Raw genomic sequence first — 19,539 nt, forward strand, 5'->3', positions numbered from 1 at the left:
AGAAACAAATAAAATCTTTAATAAATAAATAAATAAAACAAAGAAAAACATGTGAATTATTTATGGGATGACATTACAAGATTGACACATGATTTTATGAAAATAGTTGTGTATAGTAATAATATGTGATATGAATTCTGCATTACTGTGTGTCAATCATTGCCCTAAGTCCTCTCTTGCATTATCTCCTATAATTTTCACAATAAATAGATCTCACAAAATAAATATATTAATCCTACAGCTTTAATTCCAACCCACCCCAACACCACAGTTCTTGGGCCTGTTTTCAGAGTACCTCTGCCTGACAGATGAGAGAACTGAAGAGGAATGAGGAGAACCTCAGCAGTGAAGCCAGAACTTGAATCCAAAACTATCTGATTCCAAATGTAAAGCTTAGGACCACCATGGCCTAATATTCTCCACAAACAGAAAAGCCATTTGAAATAGGCAATGTCAAGTTTCAAAGACAGTTTCTTGTCCGCTCAAAGCCTTTTTCATGAAGAGACATACACTATTCTTGTCCAAACACTTTGTGTGCACAGATGTTTCGGTCACACCCTCTACGGTCCATGGTGCCTGAAAATGTATGGGTCACACTAAATACCACCGCTCTTGTTTTCAAGCATGTTTTAGACCAAGGGTCAACAAACTTTTCCTGTTACACACAAAACAGGAAATATTTTAGGTTCTGCAGCCACACAGTCTCTGCTGCAAGTACCCAAATCAGTGCAGGAAAAGCAGCCAGAGGATGCCCAGGCAGAGGGTGTGGCCGAGTTTCACCCAGAAACAGGTGGCGGCCAGATGCGGCCTGCAGACCGCAGTCGGCCAGCTCTTCCCTGGAGCCCACAGGTTCTTCAGGGCTAATTTGCATGTTGCTCCTTCACGTAATCCTGCCCTTCGACCAATCAAAATCAAGTCGTGCCATTATAATTTTTTGTAATCTTTCATATATACATTTCAGTTTTTCTTCATTATTACTAGTTTGCAACTTCTAAGAAGGCAGGACCGTATCTGCTTTGTACACCACTGGATTCCAGCACCTGTCCAGTACTTGATCTACAAAAGGTGCTCAGGGAGTTGGCAGAGGGAATGGGGGTGGGGGCGGCAGTTCCTCCTACTTCACCTGGTTCTGTGTTCTGGATGGAATTAGTGCGTTCTCGACAGACCTTCCCGAGCGCCTCTGTGACTAGTACTGCGCAGTTTTACAGGACCATGAAGAACCAAAGGACCCAGAGTCCTTTTCTGTAAATGAAAAACACATTTTCTACACTTCCTCCACAAGTACAAGGGCGCCCACTGTAAGATGCAGCGGGTCTCTCCCTGATACCGAGTCAGTATCAGACCACGCCCAAGTCTGTATTAGCAAACCACCTGTGGACCTGCCCTGGGCACTGCCAGTCTCTCCTTAAATGCTCCCCCTGGCCTATTGACATCAGCCACAGTACTGTGATAGGAAGGGACTAGCCAATTCTCGGGCTGTGCAGAGCTGGGTCTGGATCCCCTTCACATCCCTTCCTGGTCGGCGCTCAATGTCTCACTGAGTGTTATTAGTTTAACCTCACGTGCCTCCTCTAGGGAGCTCCGAAAATGTCACAGTTCGCAGCTGACTCTCACCTCGTAGCCACACTATTAGGGCGGGTGTTGTGGTTGCCTTGACCACTGCCCTCTGCCTGATGCAGGCTTACAGCACTAAGGCGATTCCCCTCGTCTACCCCACCAGCTCCTTTGCAACTACGGACACCTCCTTCCTAGAAGGACAAAAAGAAGAAAGGTGAGATGATTTTTGTTTTCATTGTGCAGATATGTAACAACCTTGGTTTTACCTCTGTTGGTACAGAAGCGCCCTTCCTTCGAACACAACGCAGACGCACGTTTAGAAGATGCATGTAACAGAAACCACTCTCGGGCTTGAACAGCCCTCAGTTTTAAATTGCAGAGTCAATGTCTGCAGCTGCAGTTGGGATTTCAGAATCTGGATCATGTGCAAGAGACACTTTCACCTTTCAGAGCGTTGACGACATCCGCCAAGCCCTCCGTCCCCCACCTCGTTTCCTGACCCCGCTCATTCAGCACCCCTCTGAGCACACTCTGACACTGCAGCAGCCAGAATGCAGGCCTGTGCAGGGATCAGGTTGAGCTGAGAGCTGGTAACCATAAACAAATTTTTAATTTCCATGCATCTCAGTTTCTTCATTTGCAAAGTGGGGTTAAAGATGAGTCCTCCTTAGAACTGTCATGGGGATTAAAAGAGCCGTGTATCAAGAACCTAGTACCTTAGCTGTCTTAGCGGACGTTCAATAACTGGGTGCTACGTTATTACTTTCAAAAATCCCTCTAAACTGTGGCTGGGAAAACTAAATATAAGTCTCCAGGTGCTGAGCTATTTATCACACAGCAGTTAGCAACGTGGGCTTTGGCGTCAAAGGTTCAGGACTGAATTCTGAGGGCATCACTTGGTAACTGTCTACCTCTCGCAGGTTCCTTTATGTGTCCAAGCCTCAGATTCCTCAGGAGAACAGCCGTATCCACACAGTTGAAATCAGCCTCAGCACAATGCCTGGCACATAGCAGGTGTGCAATAAACATTAGCCCGTGTTAACTAATATTTTACCCTTACAATTGGCAATCTTATCTCGGACAAGCTATAATGTATAAAACATTTCATTTCCATTTCCTTCCTCCATGAGTTACGTAATAATACATAAACATTCTATACATGTATTATTTTAGTGAACAAGGGTGAACTGCATGTTTGAACAGGGTAGGACTGGAAGAAGGTATTGTCCTCCTTTGCATCATTCCGGTAAAGCTGCATGGAAGGGAGAGGTCTCAGGAGTCACTTCAATGTGAGAGGAAAAGGCCCAGGAAGGGAAGCAATATTGTTCGCATTCTTCTCTTCCTAAATTGCTTTTACCAAAGTGACAGTTAAGTTAACAATGTGACTGTAAAGAAGTATGTGTGAAATGAAAGCACATAAAAAATACTAAAGGAATTGTTAGCTAAAATGAAGGGCTGTTTAATGGAGCAGAGCCAGCGAAGGGATTCATTTAAATAAATGGGTAATGCCACACATTTCCCTTTGCCTGGCCAGTCTCAGCAGTCAGAAATCTGACTAGTAAGATTGGTTTTCACAAATCATCCAGAAAATAAGGCAAAAGTTTTGTTTTACATCAAGAAGAAAGCCCAAACAGAAATGACAGGAAGTGACAAAGAGCGTGAGAAAAAGTTGCAAAGTGGATGCACCTTTGGGGCAATGAAAAGCAAGCAAATTACCCCTCGGACAGTTGAGGAAGAAAGCAGAATCCTCCAAGGAAACTGTCTTCAGTATGATCATGAGTCAACGGGACCCTTCTTGCAAACACCCTGGGCAGCTTTATTAACCATGCATACTATTTCCAGGCGCTTCTTCAAATAATGACTTCCTCCTCTCTACACGCATTCATTCAGTTACAAGACTAAAATAAAATGAGTTACAACAATAAAATAAAAGAAAGTGAAAACAAAGGAAAATGCTTTTTATACCATAGGCCTGGTGACAGGGGCTGAGATGAAATAGTAGAAGGGCATTGGCCCAGCCTCAAAGGGTTTCCAGTTTTAGGAGTTAGATCAGCAAGCAGTCCATGAAAATAAAGCGTGGTAAGCACTGTGGTAGAAGCAAGAATAGGGAGGAAAGATGAATGGATGGATAGAAAGAAGAAAATCAGAGGAGCTTTCATCAAGATTAAGAAACTCTTTCCAGGGGTAATTGCATGTAAGTTAAGGCTTTCAGAAAAATCAAACTAAGGAGCCCCGAGTGAGCTACTGGCCCAGGATTTATTTCTAAGGCAGAAAGCAGCACAAAGTGGTGAAAATAGATCATAATCCAAGGGTATGTTCTTTGGTGGAAACTTAAGAAGACAAAAATATAATTTCAAGATTATAATGTGTAACAGTCCATTTAGCCCCAACTGTTAGCTCTCTTTTTTTAATATCTCAATTTTTAATCTGCTCTGTTCTCTCCAGTTATTAAATTCACATTTCTAGGAACATCTTAATCAGGCCATAAGTGACTTAGATTCCTGACCTGGTACAAGGCCAAACAGTATGAATAGAGTAGTACCAGATTCATTTAAAACCACAAAACATTACATAAAACTACCAATCAGAAGAGAAACCAGAGATAGAAAGATTTTAGGCCACTTTCTCTGTTCAAGGGCAACTCACTCACCTATGCGGGATATTTCTCTACAATTCATCACAAACAAACCCAACCACAAATGTCAACCAATCTATCTCAAAATCAAAGATATTTAGAACTTCCTGGCAATCTTAAGAAGCTTTTGTTTGCAAATTCCTTCGAGAAGAAACACTGGAAGTTTTGCACCTGCTTCAGACAACCAGAAGTCAGTATCTCTTTTTCCTCCTATCCTTGCTCATTCATCAGCACACACGCGGGGAGGCTGGTTCGCTTTAAAGGCAAAAACCCAATATGATGACTTGCATGCGCACTAAGGATACGAGGTGCACACCTGCGTGAATGGAGCGGCACCGGGAAGGCCAACCAGAAGCGGGGGCGTGGTCCTCACCGGACACAACACAACCCACGCATGCGTGCACCCACACACAATACACCTATCAAAAGTGGCCCAGCCGAACGCCCTCGCTGAGCGCCGAGTGGCAGAACTGTGTGGTTTGTGAGTGGGGCACACCACGCCAGGAAGTGCTGCTCAGCCTGTGTAGGGGAGGCTCCTTCCGACACGAAGTGCTAGACGGGTGCCGGCTACCTGTGTTCCCGGCAAGAATGACTCACGGCTGTTATCAGAGGACTCTACAACTTCGTGCAAAGGCTTTCGATTCTCAGAACACTGAAGACATCTGGTGTCTTAAAAAAGAAAAAAAGACGGGCGACCCTCCGCTGTGATCTTCCTCCCAGGGACTGAAGAAGGACGGGACGGGACAGGACGAGATGTGTTGCCGGAGGGCATCTGGTCTGACTCACCGTGTTCTTTAGAACGGAGCTGCTTTGGCCTGGGCAAGAGCCGACTTGAAGGGAGATGGAATGGGGTGAGATGATGTTCCCCGTCTAATTTCAGGTTCTTTTACCTCATGTCTCCTTGAAAGCCAGGAGGAAATGATTCCCAAATATCTCCGTTATTGGTTGAACAGGCGACCCTTACACCTGAGTCTTGTTTACAAGCAGTGGCTGTACGTTTCTAGTTTGTTTCCCACATCCAGCACCTAAGACAATGTTCTGGGTACGGTAGACACCGAATAAAGGTATTTATGTCCCATTTTTGCCTGCCTTGCCATTTAAGGTCTCATTTGCCCATCATTTGCCCATCACATAGATACACGAAATGGGGCATTTGGGCAGTCTGGGCAATCTTCCGCTTTCTGGGGAAAGCTGGGGAAGGAACAGGGAAGTACGAAGGAAGAGAAGTCTCAGCTCCTAGCCTCGCTCTCCATGCAGAGCCCGTGCCCTGATCGCCCCCAGAAAAGGGAACTGGATGGGGAGTAGCTGGGCCTGAAAGTGGATGTTATGATGTCACTGTTCTGCTCCAACTTCCTTCTCCTTCATCTCCTGTTCTAAGTCCCTCAAAATAGCAAGGTCCCACCAACAGCCAGATGGCGGTCACTTGAAGTATGATGTGTGGTCTCCACTGAAAATTCAGGTCAAGTCAGAGCTTCCCCCAACCAGTAGCCACAGTAGGGATCCAGTCAGCATACGAAAATGCTGGAAGGAAAAAATAATACTAAGGGCTAAGTACTTCAAGCATAAGGAGATGGTCATGCATACAAGGTGCCATGAAGTCTCAACCCCACCTCTGCAACACACCCCACAAAATTATTCTCAGCAGCGTATTTACATAAGCCAGAACATTCTGACTTTGGAGAGCATTTTTACAGTTCACGGTTTACCATGGCAACGCCCATCTGGGTTAAGGCACAACTTCACGTTTCCCAGCAGCGGAAAAACCTAAACTTCTATCTCTCAACTGCCACCTGGATTTCAACAAATGTGCAACATCTGACTTCCCTTTTAGACAGACATTATGAAACTAGCCATGCTGGGTCCAGTTCAGTAAGATGTGACTAACTCCAAATCATCTGGCCATGAATAAGAACTGGATTCAATTTTGTTTTTATAGTAGTTAGTCAAACACGGTACACAGTAGGTGCTTAATAAGTACTTGCTGATTAAAAAGTCACATGGCACAGAGGGCTGGACAGAGCATGGGCTTTAGAGTCCAGCCACCTGGGCTTACAACACACTAATCACCAGCTGCCTCCGCAGCTGCCTCAAGATCCTCACCTATAAAATGGAGAGGATGAGGATCAGAGTGACACCTCGCAGGGCTGCAGGGAGGAGCAAATGGGTGAATTCGGTGGTTTTGCAAGTACGGTTGCTAGTACAAGCATCAGCGTCATCAAAGACCGTGTCAGAAATGCAAATTCTTAGTGCCAGACCAAGGCCTGCTGATTCAGAGACTCTGGGGACGGGGCCCCAGAATCTGTGTTTTAACAGGCCCTCCACAGGATTCTGATGCCCACAGGAGTCGGAGAATCATTGAGTTAATGTCTCTAGAGCAGACAGCACCATTCCTTTGTAAAAAAAAATTATTTACTTTAGAGAGAGAGGAAGGCATAGAGAAGGGAACTTCGATTTGTTGTTCCACTTATTTATGCATTCATTGGTTGATTCTAGTATGTGCCCTGGCCAAGGATCGAACCCACAACCTTGGCGTACAGGGACGATGCTTCAACCAATTGAGCTTCCTTTGCAGGACCACAGCACAGTTCTTTTTATTCCCATGCACACGGCAGCTCTCAGAGAGCCCTCACTGGCTGTTAACTCCTGTTACTATGACTACTGATCTGTATAACACTGAAAGGCAGTAGCTGGGTTAACTCAAATTTTTAAAACACAAGGTTCCTACCCTCACTAAGCACAGCTTCCAAGACAGTGGAACAGAAAGGGGAACACACTGCATAACTTCTAGAGGTATATGTTTAGTTCTAAGATTTTATAGCTATCTCTAAGGGAAAGGTGGTAGAGAGTAACAAGGTTCAGAACACACTACCCCAAAAGGGCTGATGATTAGTGAGTATATTAGTTTACTCTTTTTTTAAAGATTTTATTTATTTATTTTTTAGAGAGGGAAGGGAGGGAGAAAGAGAGAGAGAGAGAGAGAGAAACATCAATGTGCGGTTGCTGGGGGCCATGGCCTGCAACCCAGGCATGTGCCCTGACTGGGAATCGAACCTGCGATGCTTTGGTTCACAGCCTGTGCTCACTCCACGGAGCTATGCCAGCCAGGGCTATTAGTTTACTCTTGTTACAAAACAAACTACCTCAAAGGCGAATGGCTTAAAACAACAATCAGTATTTATCCCATCTCACAGTTCATGGGTGAGGGATTCAAAAGCCACGCAGCTGCATGGTTCCAGCTTAAGGTTTTTGGTGGGGTTGCAGTCGCACGTTGGCCAAAGCTACTGTCATCGGAAGGCTTGACTGAAGCAGAAGCACCCACTTCCTAGGTCATTCCCTCCCGTGGCCAACAAGGCTTCCCTCCACAGGAGCCTCCGTAGAGGGTCGCTTGTGTGTTCTCCCTAATGGCGGCGAGGTTCTCCCAAGTGAGTGGCCCAGAAGAGGAAAAGTTGCCGGGCAGAAGCTGTTCTTTTTGTGACCTATTCTTGAAAGTCATCTGCCATCACTTCTGCCACATTCAATTTGTAATAAGTGAGTCACCAAGCCTGGCCCACATTCAAGAGGAGGAAACCTGGGCCCCAACTTTCTGAAGGAAAGCGTGTCCAAGAATTTGCAAGCATTTTAAAACAATCACAATGAGCTAAGCGGCTACCTTTAGAGGTGAGTGGGGAGAAACCTAGCAAAATAAGGCCCAGGGAAATAGAGGGCAAGCAATTAAAATGATAACATCAGAAATCAGCACCACAGAAGACAAACATGCAATAACCTGCAAAGCTGAAGTTTGGTTTTTAGAAAAGTTCACAATATTGACAAACTTCTAGGGAGACTGACCATTAAAAACAGAGGGGAGGTACAAGGAACCACCATTAGAAATCAAGAGGGGACAACAACAGACTCCACAGAGAATAACAGGGGCTTAAAAATAAGAGGATATTATGCATAACTTGTGCCACTAAATTTTAAAATATAAACAAAGTGGATAAATTTCTAGAAACTGCAACCTACTGAGACTGACGAGAAATAGAAACACTAAATAACCCTCTAACAGTTTAAAAACCTAAGTCAGGAGTTTGACATCTCCCCTCAAAAAAAGAAAGCCAGGCTAGGAGGACTTTATAGATACCTCCCTCAAATATTAAAAATACAAATAATTTCAGTTCTGCACAATCAAGTGTAGACCATCGAGAAAGAAAAAGGGACGGGGCAAACTCTCTAACTCGTGTTATGAAGCCAGGTTGATCCTGACAGCAAAATCTAAAGATGTCATTGCAAAATAGAACAACTGCAGGCAAAACGCACTCAAACACAGATGTAAACATTCCTTCAAATACAGGCAAACCAAATCCAAGTTATGTTTCTATACACCAGCAACAAAGAAAAAGTGTTCATGGCAGCATTGTTATTAATAAATAATGGACACAGCCCAAGTGCCTGTCAACAGTAAAATGGATATTACAAATTACGGTGTGTTAATAGAATAGATTATATTCTGCAGTGAAATCAATGAAATACAGCTGCAAGGAATAACGGGCGCGAATCACTGGAGTATAGTATTGAAAGAGGAGGTCATGGAAGAAGACATGTAATTAAATTCCACAGGATAAAGTCTAAGGACATGCAAAATTGATTATACATACATAATACAGCTGTAAAAAAAATAAAAAGCAAAACACAAAATCCAGGATGGTGCTCTGTCAACGGGAAAAAGAGGTAATAGGATTGGGGCACTGGGGAAATAACAGAAGTAGCAGTAACGCTCTCCATACTTCATAAGCATTCTTTTAGGACTACTCAATACTTAATGTAAAAACTCCAAACATCTCATAGAATGCACAAAAGCCAGCTTAGCATGGTTCTCCACCATCTCCCATTCTCTAAGCTTGTTCTCAGTCTGAGGCGGGGAGCTGTGGCCCACCATTACATAACACTCGGTGAGAATTTTCTCCAAGCTCCCCTGACTGTTGATTTTTAAAACAAGTCCGGAAATGAAGGCCAAATAGAGTTATTTCATAATGTTGGTTATCTAGACACATGTTAAAACAGCCATCCCACTTGCCCTGTCATTTTAAGAAGTGTGTCCAATCTCACTGTATTCCACCCACAACTAAAAAAAAAACTTGAAAGCTATTTAAGCTTCGCAAAGTCCATCCTAATAACATCACGAACTGTCCAGTGATTTGGGAATTTACCCAGTCCAAATTGCACAGACAAAAAAAAACTGCTTGAATTAGCTTCAACTCTCTGTTTAGTCTTTTTTATTATTGTTGCAATTTGTCACCCTTAACTACCACAATAACACAACTTTTAGACCCTCCTACCGAGATAGCTATTGGTTCATGGGAAGTAGTGGGGGCATGGGCAAGAATCAATGGTTTACTGAAATGATAGCTGTGTTTCACAGGCCAAAAGAAGTATTGAGAAGTATTTCCATGACAACGTAGCTTTAGGCAACAAATAACTCTAAGTCTCTGCATGTACTGGAGGTGACACATGCTAAATGGCGAAGAGACAGCAGTTCTGTTTATTCCAGCTTCTGACGGAGACCTGTTCTGTCGGTTCTAACTCTTAGATTATTTTGAAGGCTTCAAGTGGTTAAAGTATTATTTATAAAGTGGTTAAAGTATTATTTATCCATAAGGATAAATAATATCCATAGGGTCCATAAGGATAAATAATATCCATAAGGATATTATTACTAAAGTATTATTACATAAGGATATTATTACTAAAGTATTATTACATACGGATATTATTACTAAAGTATTATTTATCCATAAGGATAAATAATATCCATAAGGTCCATAAGGATAAATAATATCCATAAGGATATTATTACTAAAGTATTGTTACATAAGGATATTATTACTAAAGTATTATTACATACGGATATTATTACTAAAGTATTATTTATCCATAAGGATAAATAATATCCATAAGGTCCATAAGGATAAATAATATCCATAGGGTCCATAAGGATAAATAATATCCATAAGGATATTATTACTAAAGTATTGTTTATCCATAAGGATAAATAATATGGCTGAATAAACCGCATTTGGATCTATTATTCCAGCCTGATTGAGGTATACTTGACATATAAAATTAGAAGATATTTAAAATGTACATCATGGTGCTTTGAGACATACATATACACACATTGTGAAAAGATTCCCCCATCTAGTTAATGAACTTATCCATCATCATACGCATTTACTTTTTGTGGGGGTGAGAACATTTCAGTTCTACTCCCTTGGCAAATCTCAGTTACATAGCACAGTGTTATCAATATAGTCGCCACGTTTGACCTGAGACCAGCGGACCTAATCCATCTGACAGCGGAAACTTTATGTCCTATTATCAGGCTCTCCCTAGTTCTCCCTCTCCCCCTCCCCAGCAACCTCATTCTCCTGGGTTTCTACGACTCCACCTTTTCTTAGGCTCCCTATATAAGGGATTCCATGCAATATTGGTTTTCCTCTGTCTGGCTTATTTTAGACCTGTTATTTTTAAAGTATTCCAACCCATGTCCTTATAAGCAGTGTAACCCTCCTAAAAGCATATTTGCTTTTATTTACATATATGGTTTACATTTTACACTGCACATAATTTAACCAGTAAACAAGCTACATGATCAAATATTTTATCTTCAGAGCGTATCTAAGCTAGAAGATGTACTCATGCTTAGCTGGTGAACAAAATACTGAGTTAAACTCCGTATTACTTATCAGGAAATCAGACCTATCCCACGTCTCACATGACCTGAGGTGACTACGCCCGGGTTTGCTTCTCTTTGGGTCATGGAAACGTACTGCAGGGGTAGTTTGATTTAATGGTGATGAGTTTTAAAAGACAAAGATGAGAAAGTCTTTTCGAAAGTAATGCTGAAGAGACACTATGATATGTACAATTGAAACTGATGTCAAGAACCAGGTGTCGAGGGACAACTGGCCCTATACCTCTAACTAGCTGTCACCTGGGGCAAGTAAGTCCCTATCTTAACCTTATCATAAATCTACTCGGAAAGGTTAGAATAGGTAACCTCTAAGTTTCCTTCCAAATTTAGAGTTTTATGAACAGTAAGCAAGGGTCAGAGAGGGGAAGTGATAACTTAAGAGAAAATGCCATAAAGGGAAAGAGAGAAACATGCCACAAAGGGAAAGAGAGAAACATTTATAATTTGTAGAGTATTAACTGTGTGAGGCAAAGAGCACAGATTAAATTTAAGGAAAGAATGAAGTCTCCTTGCAGAGTGAGTCCTTTTAAGGAATTTCATTTAGGACAATCCTATGGAGACTGGAATTAAACAGTAATTTAGCAAGTACTGTTGCTTATAATGCAAAGAAGTTTTTATGCATTTTGACCAAAGTACACCACAGAATACCTTATATAAGTAAAAGCATACAGAGATATTTATAAAAATTGTACTTTTCTTTATCTATGTCCAAATATTATTCATTTGCAGTGTCCCAAAGAGCCCAAGCATAGTTAGAATTTTCAGACTCACAGATGTGCCTGTAAATATAAGCATGTGCCACAAATCAGAAGTATGTTTTCATATGTAACAAAATAAAACTCATTATACATTTTTAGTAAAAGTAATTGATGCCCACATCACTTAGTCCCTCAAGTAATGAACTCGCTTCCTAGATGATAACCAGCCGAGTAGAAATTACGTTAGTGGAAAGATTTCAGATCTGCTGTTGAGTACCAAGAGTACAGAACATTGTGCTTAAATAAACACACCAGAAAGGATTTGCTCTCATTTGAATCATAAGATTCTTTTGTGTCTTAAAAGTCAATTTGATTTAGCAACACTGAACTAAAATGTGCAAGCGTCAACATCAAATGTAATGAGGGCATTTGATTGGACATGGGATTTCTGGGGTAAGAGCCCAGGCGTACAACCCCGCAGCAACCGATGCCCGAGTCAGTTCCAGGCCCAGCCTGGCTCACTCCATCACCAGCACCCTCAAATGCCACACTTGTCGTGGATGATTGAAGACTCAACTTGAGGTTTGCAGAGTCTCATTTCATGACTGTGTTCTTTTCATCAGAATCCTCTGAGCTCTTCTTTTATACTCATTTTTCTCAACTCATGCACCTTCATGCTTCCCAGACACTCTACTGTCCCCTCTCCCTTAGTGTTCATGGTGATGGGGACGCTGGCATTTGTTTAGTGGCCACCCTGGCTGTCCTTCAAGCTAGCTCAGTGCTGCTGGACCAGACTTCACCCGCATCCCCTCTCCTTCCCAGAATCACCACTCATGCAGTGCCTGGCAGCGTTACACTGTCATAGTGACCAATTCCTCCACTCACTGACGCCAAAGTGAGTTTGCCCAAAAACCACAGTTATAATTGCCATTCCTAAAATCACACTTAAACTCTGAAATCGTTAGTGTCTTCAAACCATTTTAGAAAACACAAGATATCTGAGCAGGGCCGGGGACAAAGTGTGCCAAGAGATCTCCCTTGAGGCAGTGGGGTAGAGCTAGAGAAGCAGGGCGACCAGACACGAGAATGAATAGTGGAAGGAGGGACACAGTGAGTGCTCCGTCAGTGGGACAGATAAGAGGTGCTGGGGAAGTCCTCCCTGTGACCTGCATGACTCGGGTCAGGCTGCCACTTATTCTTAAAGAGGCAAGAGAGAATTGGAATAGGTGAGGAGTGGCTGTTCCAGGTATATTAAAGGGCCAAAGATGTGCATGGAAAAATTCCATTTGACTCGGGCGGGTGGGAGAGTGTGGCAAGGTTGGGGGCGAAGTAGGCTTATGCTTGAGGACAGTAGGAAATGAGACCCAGCCAGTCAGTGTCTTTAGAATGAAGTGTTTCCTCTTTCGGACCATAGCAATGTCATTGAAAGATTGTAATCAAAAACTGTGCTTCAGGAGATGGTTCATCTGACTGTCACATGCAGAAGGAGGTGGCAGTAACTGGCAAAAGTAAGATCAACTAAAAACCTCTGGACATGTTTTATATGAGTCCCAAAGTAGGGTGGTAGCAATGAACTTGAAATAAAGCACAGAAGAGACACTGGCAATTGAGTACAAAGAGGGTGAGTCAAAGAGCCTGAGTCACTGAATTTCACGAGGGCTTTGGATTCCTAACAAATATGCTGCTTAAACTTCCAAAGGTAAAATCATAGGTCCATGTAGTGAGTGAATAAGTTAGTGCTTAACACAAAAGCACCATGTTTAAAGTTTTAAACACGAAAGTTTTACTTTCATGTTTAAAGTTTGAGTACAAGCAGCTGTGAGGTGCACGAACACACATGCCCCACGCTTCTTCCCACATGGGCATGTTTGCAAGTCCATCTAAGGATGGAGGGTGGACATATTTGCAGGGCCTGTACCAGGTGCCAGGCCCTTGGCCATTTGCCAGGGATACAGAGATAAAAGAGAGCCTGTGCCTCTGAGGGAGGGAGCTTGCCAGCGAGATCCTTCCTACAGAGTCAGCCCTGCCCTCAACGACCACACGAGGCAGCTGACCTCCCTGCTGTGTCTCCACATCAGTGTGTGCTCCTGCTCTCTCCAGCCTTGTCCATGCATCTGTGTAAGAGACCTTCTCACCTGAGTGTGCCCAGAGATCTCCTTCACAACATCTGCAACACTGGACACCACCCCCTTTCCCTGGACACAACTCCTCCTCGCACAAAGACCCATCTTGGAGAATGGCGGAAACATGGGGAGCTCTTCTTGGGTTGTCCCACTGCTGCCCCACTCCCCACATTATCTACCTTTAATTTCTGTTGACTCAACTTCCTGGATAACTCTCTCACCCAGCCACCTCCTGCCATCTCCACAGTCACCTCTTCGGGGCATGCTACCACCATCTGTTGCTGCCAAAACTTCCTAAGTGGCCTCCTGGCATGCAACCCTCCCCTCCACTGCCCACACACCAGCCAGTGTGACCTTTCTAAAATGAATATAGGCTGAGTGGCTTATCTGCTTAAAACCCTTTAATGGTTTCCTGTTGCTGTTCGAATAAAGTGCAAATCCCTTAATATGCATTGCAAAGCCCTTTATGGCCTGAATCCTGCCCGTCTTCCCATCCTCACTTGGCTGGGTCTCCTCTCTAAGCACCAGCCACACAAAATGGTCCTTTCAGTTCCTCTAATGGTCCATGCTCTGACCCTTTCTTTCTGGCCTCTACATACCCTATTCTGCCTGCCAGAAACATTTTTCCCCTTCCCAGCAAATTCCCACGCCGAAAAAGGATTATCTGGAGCTGCAAGGACAGACACGCATTAATAACGATCATCACTCCACATTGCATGTGTACCACCCTCTGCATTAATATGAGTTTCAGCTGTATCCCTGTAACTGAAGTATAGTATAGATTCAATATTTCGCATATAAAATTCTGAAGAATAGACTGAACTTTGGGCAACAGAACCATCTTGGAATATCATGGCTTTATATAAATCCCATTTTGTGGTGTGGGACATTTAGATCCTGGCCTTGCCTCATCTGGGACAAGGGATTATGGGGTTAGTTCCAAAGCTCATGAGTCAGCAGGTGTTGTAGGCACAGGTTACGCAGTGAGTTGGATATTTAGTCCAGTGTGCTGGAGGGAGGTGTTCTGCTAAAGGTTCATCATGGAGTTTTCTTATGCCTGTTCAGTGAGGAGGTAACAGAAACAAAACACACACACACACACACACACACACACACACACACACACAACACACATTGCCTCCGTGCTACTCAGAAGTGTAAATAACCTTTGAGGCTTCCAGAAGCAGCTTCCTCTCTTGAAGGAAGGAGGAGCAGCGAGTCCTCTACTTATCCTTCCCTCCCTTAGGACGTATTTTCCAAGAACAGGGTGTAATCAGGCCCTCTGTCAGGGTTAAATAAGAACTGAGCCTAACCCATAAGGAAGAACAAGAGAAGCAGTTCTGGATTCAAAATGGACGTGGATACCGAGACCAGTCCGAGCCCAGCACTCCCGGGGCAAGTGGGTTGGGCTCTGGTCGGATCTGAGCACTAAGGAACCATCCTGGAACCCCAAGTGACAGCCGTCCTCAACGGAACTCAGCCCAAAGGCAATGAAATGACCTTCCCTGGAACATCCCTTGAGGGCTTCAAGCTGAGTGGGATAAGCCAGGCAGAGAAAACCGATACTGTGCTATCTCACTGACACTTGATATCTTAAAAAACCAAACTCCCAGAAACAGAGCACAGATTGGTAGTTGCAGAGGCAAGGGGTAGGTGGTGGAAGAAATGAGTGAAAAGGGGCCCAAAGGTATTCTGGGATGTCACTTGCGATGTGGCGACTCCAGTTAACGTTACTTTACTGTCCACTAAAAGCTGCCAAGAGAGTAGATCTTCAAAGTTCTCATCACGAGAAAAAATTGTAAGTATGTGAGTGACGAATGTTAACGAAAATTATTTTGGTGGCCATTTTGCAAAATGTGCATAAATCAGTATACTATACCTCTTAAACTGCTACAATATTATATGTCCCTTCCATCTCAGTAAAACTGGGGAGGGGAAGGACCCCTGAGGACTTGTGAGCAGACGGGGTCAACAGGGCCCAGCACCAGCTGATGCCTTACTCCTAGTTCTCAACAGAGGCGCGCAGTGGCCGGAGTCCGTGGCGCAGGGAAGCAGGGGGCGGGGCTTACTCCAGTTACCTGGGGGTAGAAGTCGGCCACCTTCCTGAGTCCCCTCCAGGTTTCTGGCAGGTATCACAGCCCTAACTTCTCATCCCTTCTAGCAATTATGGAAAGAATAATGGGTAACTAGCTGTCTGAGAATTCTCTTACTAGTTTACTCAAGATCCCACATTGAATAACAACAGGTGGAGACCGAGATGAAGGCGGGAGGGGCTGTGCTGTGCTCTCCAACACCCACAAACGCAGGCCAGAAGGGAAAGACCCATGAGCTCATCGCCGGGAGGGTCAGGGACTGTCCCCTGAGATGTTGTGATCGCCTCCAGCTCTGACTGGAGCTACTGGAAATTGTGCCAAATCACAGTAAGTCTGCATAAAGCCCCCCGTCAGGAAAAGTGGTTTCGGGACAGAGGAATGTGACTCGGAAGCAGGACCGTGCAACAGGGCCTCACGATCTTACTGCCCGAGATAACACACTGGAGAGCAGAGCTGGGTTCTCAGCCGCCTGAACACTTCCATAAATGGAGTCTGAACGCAGGCCGCACGCCATCCAAAGACTCCCCGGAGAAATTCCTATTATGTCCGTGGAAGGGGAGTGCAGCAAGTCCCATCTGGCTGGGCCGAGAATACTCCCTGCTTAGGAAACTCTGTGGCTGTCTGCACTGAGTGCCAAGTGCATGCTCGTACTAGACCAAAGCCCCGGACCCAGAGGTGGGAGTGCGCTGAGAAATGAGCCAGACAGCGCCGGCAGTGCAGGGTGATTCTGTCTCTAAAACACCAAAACCACAAGGCAAGATATTAACAAGGGTGTCACTTTTATAAAGTCCCTAGCTGGTTATGAGACAATATTATGACCCATGTTGTTCAGAGTTGCTATAGTGAAATCGAGTGACATTATCTTTTTCCACTTGGTCTATCAATACACAAGCGAAAAGCAAGAACGGGCTGACAGGCGCCACTAGTGACTCGTGCTCCGTTGGCCTGATGCCCTCAGGGAAACCCCAGAGCTTTAAACTAAGTGCACAATGAAATCAGCCTTATTAGGAAGTCAGGGCACAGGGGATGAGGCGGCAACTCCACTGCTACCTGCTCCAAGAGGCTGAAGCACCGAGGCCCCTTCCTCCCTGGGTGGTAACCTCTAGTGACTCCCTAACACGCTGATAACTACCGAGTTCTCTCCTGCAGTGCCTGTAACTGAAGGCTCATGGGGGCCAGAAAACCAGCAGTCCCATCCAGTCAGCAAAAACATGATGTATCGGAATGAAAAGCTTTATTAGAGACACAAAGTTAATTGAATGCGTACCTCGAGGCACCGTGGTCTGAGGCCACGCCTCTGCAGCGTGGCCCGGGGGGCCAACAGTGCCACCAGCGCTGGCAGTTTGTTTAGATGAGCAAAGTCGGGGACCCGCTGTAGACCCAGTGAGTCAGAATAGCTGAGAATTGGGCCCCCAAATCTGTGTTTAAGTTCTCTAGGTGATTCTTACGTACCTTAAGGTTTTGAGTAACTAGTATTCAGAGGAAGGCAGGAATAAGCAAGAAATGTCATAAGGACTGGGATTTTGCCAGGGACACCCGATACACTCTTGCTGTCATGTAGATTTTAAACCATCAGTTACAAGGAGGAGGATGAATTATATGCAAAATTACGTGTGGAAGATGGGGCCTCAAATGCGTGCCTACGTGTGGGGTCGAACACCTGCTCCGCATTCGGTCCCACAGAGACATGCAGACCAGACTAAACAACCGGCAGGTTCTCCACGCTCCCCGCGTGCAAGACTCTCACTCGGCACACCCAGGGGGGCAACGCCACCTGTGGCTCTTTCTAGGAAGCACTCTAACAGATGACTGAGCAGGTCAACTGAGAAGAAGCAGCCCAGCTGGGGGCGGGCGGGCCGTACCGTGGTTGACATGTCTGATGCAGTCGTTCAGGAGAGCGCTGAACTTCTTCTGGTCCGCGGCCTCGTGGAAGCAGAAGTAGCCGTGTCTGAGGAAGGGCAGCCACAGGTACACGGGGAATTCCTTCGGCAGGACCACAAAGGGCTGGGCGTTCTCCTTCTCAACGGATGCTGCAGAGATATTGAAGACACAAAGATGTTTCAAAATGTACATCTTTTCTTAAACTACTTATGTCAGGCTGTGGAGGTAGTTCTCTAGGGCAGGCCACGGGGTGGAAGGGTGCTGTGAGATGTTTGGGGGGGCTTGGGGGAATGAGAGTCCAGGCTCCTCCTGTATCCCTCCGCCAGCTTCACCTGTCTCACTCCAGCAGGTGGCCTCACCTGCTACCCCTGGGGGACCACCAAGGCCATCAGACACGATCATTCCAGACTTCCCCAAATCCACGAAATCAGCAAACAGAGCTCCCTCTCCCCCACTGGCTCTCCACAAGCTGTCCTGACCACCCGTGCAGATGGTCACACTTCTCCCCCCAGCCCCAGGCTCTTGCGCCACCGGATCTGCTCTCTACCCTGCACGCTGTCCCTCCTCCCTGCCCCCACTGTCTTCACCCCGCCAACCCCCCTTCTCACCTCGGTCTTGTTCCTGCCCCGCCAGCCCAGAAACCAAATTGCTGAGGTCACTCATGTCACCCTGGCTGCCAGCCTGTGGCTTCCTCTTTATTATCTATGCTGTTAACCCGATCTGAAACATCTGTTGCTGCCGGCTACCCCGTCTTGTGAAAACATTCCCTTGCCATGACTTCTAAAAGCATGTCTCTCCTGGTGTCCTTCGTGCTTTTAAACAAGTGTTCCTTCTTTGTCCCCTTTATTGGTTCTTCTGCCCTTTCTCTGCATCCCCCAGGTGAGTGAGGGCACTTGTTCCCTGTTCTGTCCTGGTGTCCACTTCACTCCTGGTCTCCACTCTCCCCAGGTGCCACCATCCACCCCATGACTCTGCAGATTGCCTCTGCTGTTCGTGTCACCTCTCCTCCTTCCCTCCCATCACAATTTTGCACAGGGACGTCTCACATCCAGCAAAAGTCAATGCAAAAGCCACCTGCTTTGAGGTGCCTTTGCTGGCACCTCCCCTGCTACCAGAGACAGAGTTGGGTGCTCCCTACCTTGTTCTCCCCAAATATAGTAGTGATCTGTTTCCACGTCTGGCACCCACACTGAGGGCGAGGGGCACAGACTGACAGCAGCTCTCGCACTGACGCTCCCCCCAGGAAGCTGCCCCACTGCCCTGGGAGCCCCAGGAGAGGGAGACTGCATCTGACATATCTTTGTACCCTCCACTCACGGCACAGTCATGGAACTAGTGGATGTGGAACTACTGAATGAATGAATGAATGTGCTACGTTGTCCAAGGAAATTTTAAAGGGCTTAAATAATGGGGACTTTTACCTCTTTCCTCAAACTCAATTCCAAGAGACTCATGCTAAGCCGTACTAGTACTCAGATGCCCCACCTAAGCTCTATTCCCTTTCATGCATTACGATGATATGGCATTGCGCTTGGTTAAATGAAACCCAGCTCCTCCCTTGAGTTGTGGAGAACACGTAGATGAAAAATTATCCCTGTGCACCCCGCCTATACCGTACGCTCTGATCTCAGGGCAAGGAAGAGAAGAAGGACCCTCCAAAAGGCCAAAGAAAGCTCTAGGCATACAAAGAAATGGAACACAACATAAGGGTGGCTCCACACCCGAGCATTGCTACTGGCAAGTTAATAAGTCAAGATAGGCTTAGAAAAAGAACATATTTCCCTGCGCACATGTGGGCGATGTTTCCATGTCCTGAAACCTG

General features: G+C 45.3%; 1 protein-coding gene across 1 annotated transcript in view; it reads right to left on the bottom strand.

Moving 5' to 3' along the window:
- Positions 1 to 19,539, bottom strand: part of NIBAN1 (niban apoptosis regulator 1) — a 122,074-nt gene that overhangs the window by 47,259 nt on the left and 55,276 nt on the right. The window contains exon 5 of the mRNA XM_045838460.1: positions 17,699 to 17,866. Coding sequence (XP_045694416.1) covers positions 17,699 to 17,866 — 168 coding nt within the window. The remainder of the gene's footprint in view (positions 1 to 17,698; positions 17,867 to 19,539) is intronic.

Source organism: Phyllostomus hastatus, unplaced genomic scaffold, assembly GCF_019186645.2.
Source record: "Phyllostomus hastatus isolate PE091 unplaced genomic scaffold, TTU_PhHast_1.1 phas_contig_283, whole genome shotgun sequence".
In the NCBI taxonomy this organism is placed as follows: domain Eukaryota; kingdom Metazoa; phylum Chordata; class Mammalia; order Chiroptera; family Phyllostomidae; genus Phyllostomus; species Phyllostomus hastatus.